At 44.6% G+C, this 5804-nt stretch overlaps 3 protein-coding genes across 4 annotated transcripts in view; 1 reads left to right on the top strand and 2 right to left on the bottom strand.

Annotated features, from left to right (window-relative positions):
- Window positions 1-3291: 3291 nt before the first annotated feature.
- The window catches only part of LOC103586557 (histone H2A type 1), a 19994-nt gene continuing 17481 nt past the window's right edge, over window positions 3292-5804 (bottom strand). The window contains exon 2 of the mRNA XM_008567853.1: window positions 3292-3365. Within this exon, the coding sequence (XP_008566075.1) occupies window positions 3308-3365 (58 nt within the window). The 3' untranslated portion in view covers window positions 3292-3307. The remainder of the gene's footprint in view (window positions 3366-5804) is intronic.
- LOC103586556 (histone H3.1-like) overlaps window positions 3443-5804 on the bottom strand; it is an 18337-nt gene continuing 15975 nt past the window's right edge. The window contains exon 3 of the mRNA XM_008567852.1: window positions 3443-3530. The gene's annotated coding sequence lies outside the window, so the exon portion shown is untranslated. The remainder of the gene's footprint in view (window positions 3531-5804) is intronic.
- Window positions 4504-5804, top strand: part of LOC103586554 (histone H2B type 1-K) — a 3512-nt gene continuing 2211 nt past the window's right edge. For both annotated transcript variants that reach the window (XR_550157.1, XM_008567850.1), the window contains exon 1: window positions 4504-4896. Coding sequence is in view for 1 of the 2 variants with exons in the window: in XM_008567850.1 (XP_008566072.1) it covers window positions 4504-4884 (381 nt within the window). In the remaining variant the exon portion in view is untranslated. The remainder of the gene's footprint in view (window positions 4897-5804) is intronic.

The raw sequence follows: 5804 nt of genomic DNA, 5'->3' as shown, positions 1-5804 counted from the left end.
AAAAAAAAAAAAAAAAAAAAAAAAAAAAAAAAAAACAACTAGAATCCCTCTTCCCCGTGGCAGGTCATAAAAAACAGAACCCCTTTCTCCAAAGCCAGCTATAAAGACTGAAATTATACTCTAATCTTCTCCCCACCTTTCTGTCCTGGAGCTGGCCATAAAGAAATTCCCTGACCTACCTTGTCTGATTGTAGGTCGTAAGTCCCCCATTCCAGAAAGGGTCCTGCCCTTTATCCTGGAGGAATGAATGCTACACAGAAAGGCCATGGAGAATTTGAACAGGCCTTGTTGGGTTTCCCACTCAGTCTATTAGCATTAGATCATACTTTTCTTGTCCAATCACAGTTCTACATGGTTGTCCCTGCTTCTTAGAACCTAAGCTTAAAAACAGTTTTCCCTATATCTTTGGGTCTTCACTCTGAAGGCTCTCCCAAGTCTCGTAAAACTATGACCAAATAATTTCTTGATGTCTTTTTTTCCCTCTTATTTATTTATTATTTTTTTTAAAAAAGATGACTGGTGAGGGGATCTTAACCCTTGACTTGGTGTTGTCAGCACCACCCTCTCCCAAGTGAGCTAACCAGCCATTCCTATAAAGGGATCCGAACCTGTGGCCTTGCTGTTATCAGCACCACACTCTTCCAAGTGAGCCATGGGCCGGCCCTCTTTTTTCCCTTATTAATCTATATCTATCATCTCGTTGGTTTTTTGTTTGTTTGTTTGTTTGTTCAGTGAAACTTCGGGTGTTTGGAGGGGAAGTCTCCCTTGTCCCCAACAGATGTAATATTTTATTGTAAAAAAATTTTAAACCTCCTCATTCAGACATAAGTAATCTCAGGACCACTGGGGTAGTCCTTGCCATTTTTAAAATCTCCCCTATCTTTTTCTTCTTTACCTATGTGCCATATAGCATTTTTGTTCAAATAGACATAGTGAAAGAAAGTGAGCCAAAACGCTGGGTACCAATCAAGCTTTATTAAAGGAAAAGAATCTTCCAGGCTGCGCTCAAAGTGGAGGACAGCACCAGGTGTTGGGGTGAGAGAGCTTATATAGGGTGCCAAGGGCTGGCTGATGCAATCAAGGAGGAGAATTATGCTAATACAGAAGCTATGTGACCAGGGTGGAGAACTGCGCCCTTGTGGAAGCAAAAGGGTTTCTGTTTCTTAGAAATCATGAGGTTTCTCGTAAAACGAAGGGGGTAGGGGTTGGGGCCATTTTGTTCTTGGCCTTGCCTAAAATGGAGCAGGTTACATTCAGAACCTATCACATATAAGTGCAGGAATTTAAAAGTCTTTAGCAGGAATTTTTTGAATCATGAATGGCAATGTTACTTCATTAAAATCAGTCATGGGTTTCAAAACTAACTTATTATTTGAACATCTGATCTGTATAGTTTAGTTGTAGTTAAGGGTCTCATCTGAGTGGAATTATAAGGCAAGTTCTCCCTGTAATCTGTGCCAATATCCTTCCATCAGCACCTCCACCGGCTCAGTTAGGCTAGGGGTACACCACTTCCCTTAATGCAATTTCTCAGGACGACTGATTATATATCCAATCACATTTCTTTTTTCTTTTTTTTTAAAAGATGACCGGTAAGGGGATCTTAACACTTGACTTGGTGTTGTCAGCACCGCGCTCAGCCAGCGAGTGAACCGGCCATCCCTATGTGGGATCCGAACCTGGGGCCTTGCTGTTATCAGCACCACACTCTCCCGAGTGAGCCACGGGCCCGCCCAATCCAATCACATTTCTACATGGTTCTCTTTCTGTTTCTTCTTGCAGTTTTAAATTGTATCACTCGGGCCGGCCCGTGCCTCACTCGGTAGAGTGCGGTGCTAATAACACCAAGGCCCCGGGTTCGGATCCCACATAGGGATGGCCGGTTCGCTCACTGGCTGAGCGTGGTGCTGACAACACCAAGTCAAGGGTTAAGATCCCCTTACCGGTCATCTTTTTAAAAAAAAAAAATAATAAATAAATAAATAAATTGTATCACTGGATCCCCCCTCTTTGGTTTTCTTCCTGTATGTACATCATCTTTAGATGGATTTCTTTCTCCTTTTACCCCTCTTTTTTACCTCTACCCCTCCTTCCAGTGTATCTATTTTTTTCTCTCCCTCTGCCACTTTTTGCTTAATCCAGTTTACATTTTCTGTCTCATTTTTCTCTCTTCTCTTTCTCCTTTCTGACTAGTTACATTGTATCAATCATCAAATATGTTTAGAAAACTCATAAGAAGAAATAGCCTCTTATGTTTACCCATATTTCTTGTGTTTCCATTACTCATTCTTCATTACCGATGCTTCAAGATTCCTTCTTTTATCATTTCTTTTGCTTTTATTATTTATTTATTTATTTTGGTGGCTGGCCACTATGGGGATCCAAACCCTTTGACTTTGGTGCCCTGACCAACTGAGCCAACAGGCCGGTATACACCTTTGAACCTGTTGATTAAAGAGAACAGGTAGGTGGGAGCAAGTACCCAGAGAAGCAACCTGGCTTCAGTGTAATGGTTCTGTTGATTCAGGTAACTCTGTTTCTACTTCCTTAAAGTATTAATCAGAACCCAAACTCCATTCATCCCTGTGCTTTCTGAGTAAGGAGTTATTTCACCCTGATTTCTAGCCCTGGAAGAAAATGTGTCCCAGCCATGGGATCATGGGATACGTGCGGGCTTTGTCTATGGCCTCGCTGAACAGAAATCATAGATCTCTTGGATGGCTGTGGGTGCAGTCTTCTGCCATCTTGAGATAATCCTTCTGTACTGCCACCACCCATGTTATAGAACTCATTTCTTAAAGAGAGCATCTCTTAGAGTCTTCCCTTCACATTCTCTACACAACCACATAGTTCATTTAGTCAAAGACAGGACCGAGACCGAGGTTCTTGCCTAGGTGGATGTTTTAGTCCACTTTGTGTTGCTATAACAGAAATACCTGAGACTGGGTAATTTATAAAGAACATGGGTTTATTTGGCTTACGATTCTGGGACAGCTGCATCTGGCGTGGGCCTCAGGCTGCTTCTACTCATGGAGGAAAAGTGGCAGGCAGCCAGCGGGTACAAGCAGATCACGTGGCGAGAGGAAGCAAGAGCTCTGACTAGTTACATTGTAGAATCAAAGCATCTTCCTTTTTAACAATATCTTGTAGTCATCGAAGAAATGCTCTATTTCCCAGTCTTTTAGAATGTGATCAAGAAGCATTTCTCTTTTTCTAAAACAGCCCACTGGAGCAGCTGGAGTCTCTTTTGGTTAAGGGCCCAGACTCAAGCCGGATTCTGCCTAAATCATCATTCTGGCTCCACCACTTACAAGTGATGGAATCTGGAGGAAGATGCCGCGTCTCCGGTGCTCTGGTTTCCTCTTCTGTAAAATGGGGAGGAATAGTACTATTAACCACATCGGGGTTTTTAGTATTAATATAAATAAAGCGCCTTAGCTATTATTTTGACCATTGCTATATTGGCAGAATTGGGAATAAGGAAGAAATAAGGATGTTGAATAAATCTTCAGGAGATTTTCTCCTTATCACTGAAATGAGAAAAACAAACGAAGTACTTTGTGAAACAAAGGTAAAACATTAACTCAGGAGCTCTTTCTTGTGAGATGCTAACCTGCCGCAGGGTGGAAAGTTGCTAGTGTTGCCTCTTGGTTGCGTGGAGACATAAGGCGGTGGGGGTGGGAGTAAAAAAGGAATGCTCAATTTAGTAATTTCTCTGCACGAAGATGGGAAGGGAAGAATTAGCTAAGAAGCCGGCTTCAGCCAAAGATCGAAGAACTATTGACTTCTGATCCATGCTCTTTGAGTAAACTAGGTGCGATTCTAGAATCAAATGTAAAGACAGAGCTTTTCCAGGAGCTTTTTTTTTGGGGGGGGGGGGGGGACCGGTAAGGGGATCGGAACCTTTGGCTTGGTGTCGCCCGCACCGCGCTCAGCCAGTGAGCGCACAGGCTATCCCTACATAGGGTCCAAACCCCAGCCTCAGCGCTCCCAGCGCAGCTGCGCTCCCAGCGCCGCACTCTCCCGAGTGAGCCACAGGGTCAGCCCTCCAGGAGCTTTCAAATGGGCCTTACAATTTGGAGACATAATTATTTCACGAACTTGCCTCCCCAGCATTTCCAAACAACTTCTAGATTTTATTTTTTAATTTTTATTATTTTTATTTTTTGGTGGCTGGCCAGTGAAGGGATCCAAACTCTTGACCTTGGTGTTTAGCTTTCAAAATTAATAAGCAAACTAATATGAATTGTTTGAAATAAAAGGAGCCTGTTACAAAAAGTGTTGATTACGTTAAAGAAGCTGGCCTGATTGGTGGAAAACTGTAGGATATGACCAATAGGAGAGTAGACTTACAATCGCTCATTTGCATGCAGACCTCAGGAAAAGTAAACGAATCAGAGATCGTGAAGCTAAGTCTTCATTTACATAACATTATGTACAACTAAGTAGGATCCCAACTAGCGGATTTCATTTTCTTCTCTTCACACAGAAACCGGAGTTAAAATGCCTGAGCCAGCCAAGTCAGCTCCTGCCCCGAAGAAGGGCTCCAAGAAGGCGGTGACCAAGGCGCAGAAGAAGGACGGCAAGAAGCGCAAGCGCAGCCGCAAGGAGAGCTACTCCGTGTACGTGTACAAGGTGCTGAAGCAGGTCCACCCCGACACCGGCATCTCGTCCAAGGCCATGGGCATCATGAACTCCTTCGTGAACGACATCTTCGAGCGCATCGCGGGGGAGGCGTCGCGGCTGGCGCATTACAACAAGCGCTCGACCATCACGTCCAGGGAGATCCAGACGGCCGTGCGCCTGCTGCTGCCCGGGGAGCTGGCCAAGCACGCCGTGTCCGAGGGCACCAAGGCCGTCACCAAGTACACCAGCGCCAAGTAAATGGATCGAGAGGTACTGCTAAACCCAAAGGCTCTTTTCAGAGCCGCTCACTGTTTTCATAATCGGAACTGCGCACTAACACGTGTTCCTGGAAATCTGGCATTCACTTAGCATTAAGGGCAACGTTAATGAAAGCGTTAGTAGTTATCAATTCTTGGATGGTAGACCCACTGCATACGGTTCTGACAGTCGTGTCCTTTATCCGGTTTCCCAGCTGTGTAAGCGAACGTGGACTGAAGCACTTAACTCTCCAAGCCTTTGAAATTTCCCTGTAGGGCCAGTCCCGTGGCTCACTCGGGAGAGTGTGGCGCTGGTAGCGCCGAGGCCGCGGGTTCGGATCCTATATAGGGATGGCCGGTGCGCTCACTGGCCGAGCGTGGTGCTGACAGCACCAAGCCAAGGGTTACGATCCCCTTACCGGTCAAATAATAATAATAATAATAATAATAACTTCCCTGTAGCTGGAATGGGCACATTAAAAAAAAAAAAAAAAAGCATAGATACTATGTGTGTCGGTGGCTGAGTTTCAGGAAGTTCTGCTGTTTATGTAAAATTGTCACCCTGTAGCGTCTAAAAGGCTAACAAATTCGAAAATCCGTTCTAAAAATCGTAACCACTTCTCTGACGCCCCGAAGCTCTGCCCGTTGTTCTTTTGTGTATAGTTCCTTTCACCTTCCCCACTCCTCCCGCCCATTGCCTAGGGCTTTTAGGGTCCTCGAGAAGCTTTTACTCTAAGGCTTTTTTGCACACTTATGTTAGGGGACAGCTGCAGCTCTCCAATAAAGAAGCAATAGTTCTTATTAACGTTTAATTTGCTTTATCTTTCTTTTCTAAACTACCTCAAAAAGGCCCTTGCCATTAGATTTTTAAGACAAAATTCTTACAAACCCCCCCCCCCCCCCCCCCCCCCCCCCCCCCCC

The sequence above is a fragment of the Galeopterus variegatus genome, unplaced genomic scaffold, assembly GCF_000696425.1.
Source record: "Galeopterus variegatus unplaced genomic scaffold, G_variegatus-3.0.2 Scaffold351, whole genome shotgun sequence".
NCBI classification, from domain to species: Eukaryota; Metazoa; Chordata; class Mammalia; order Dermoptera; family Cynocephalidae; genus Galeopterus; species Galeopterus variegatus.
Note: the sequence above shows the minus strand (reverse complement) of the source record. Positions and strands in the feature narration are given on the sequence as shown.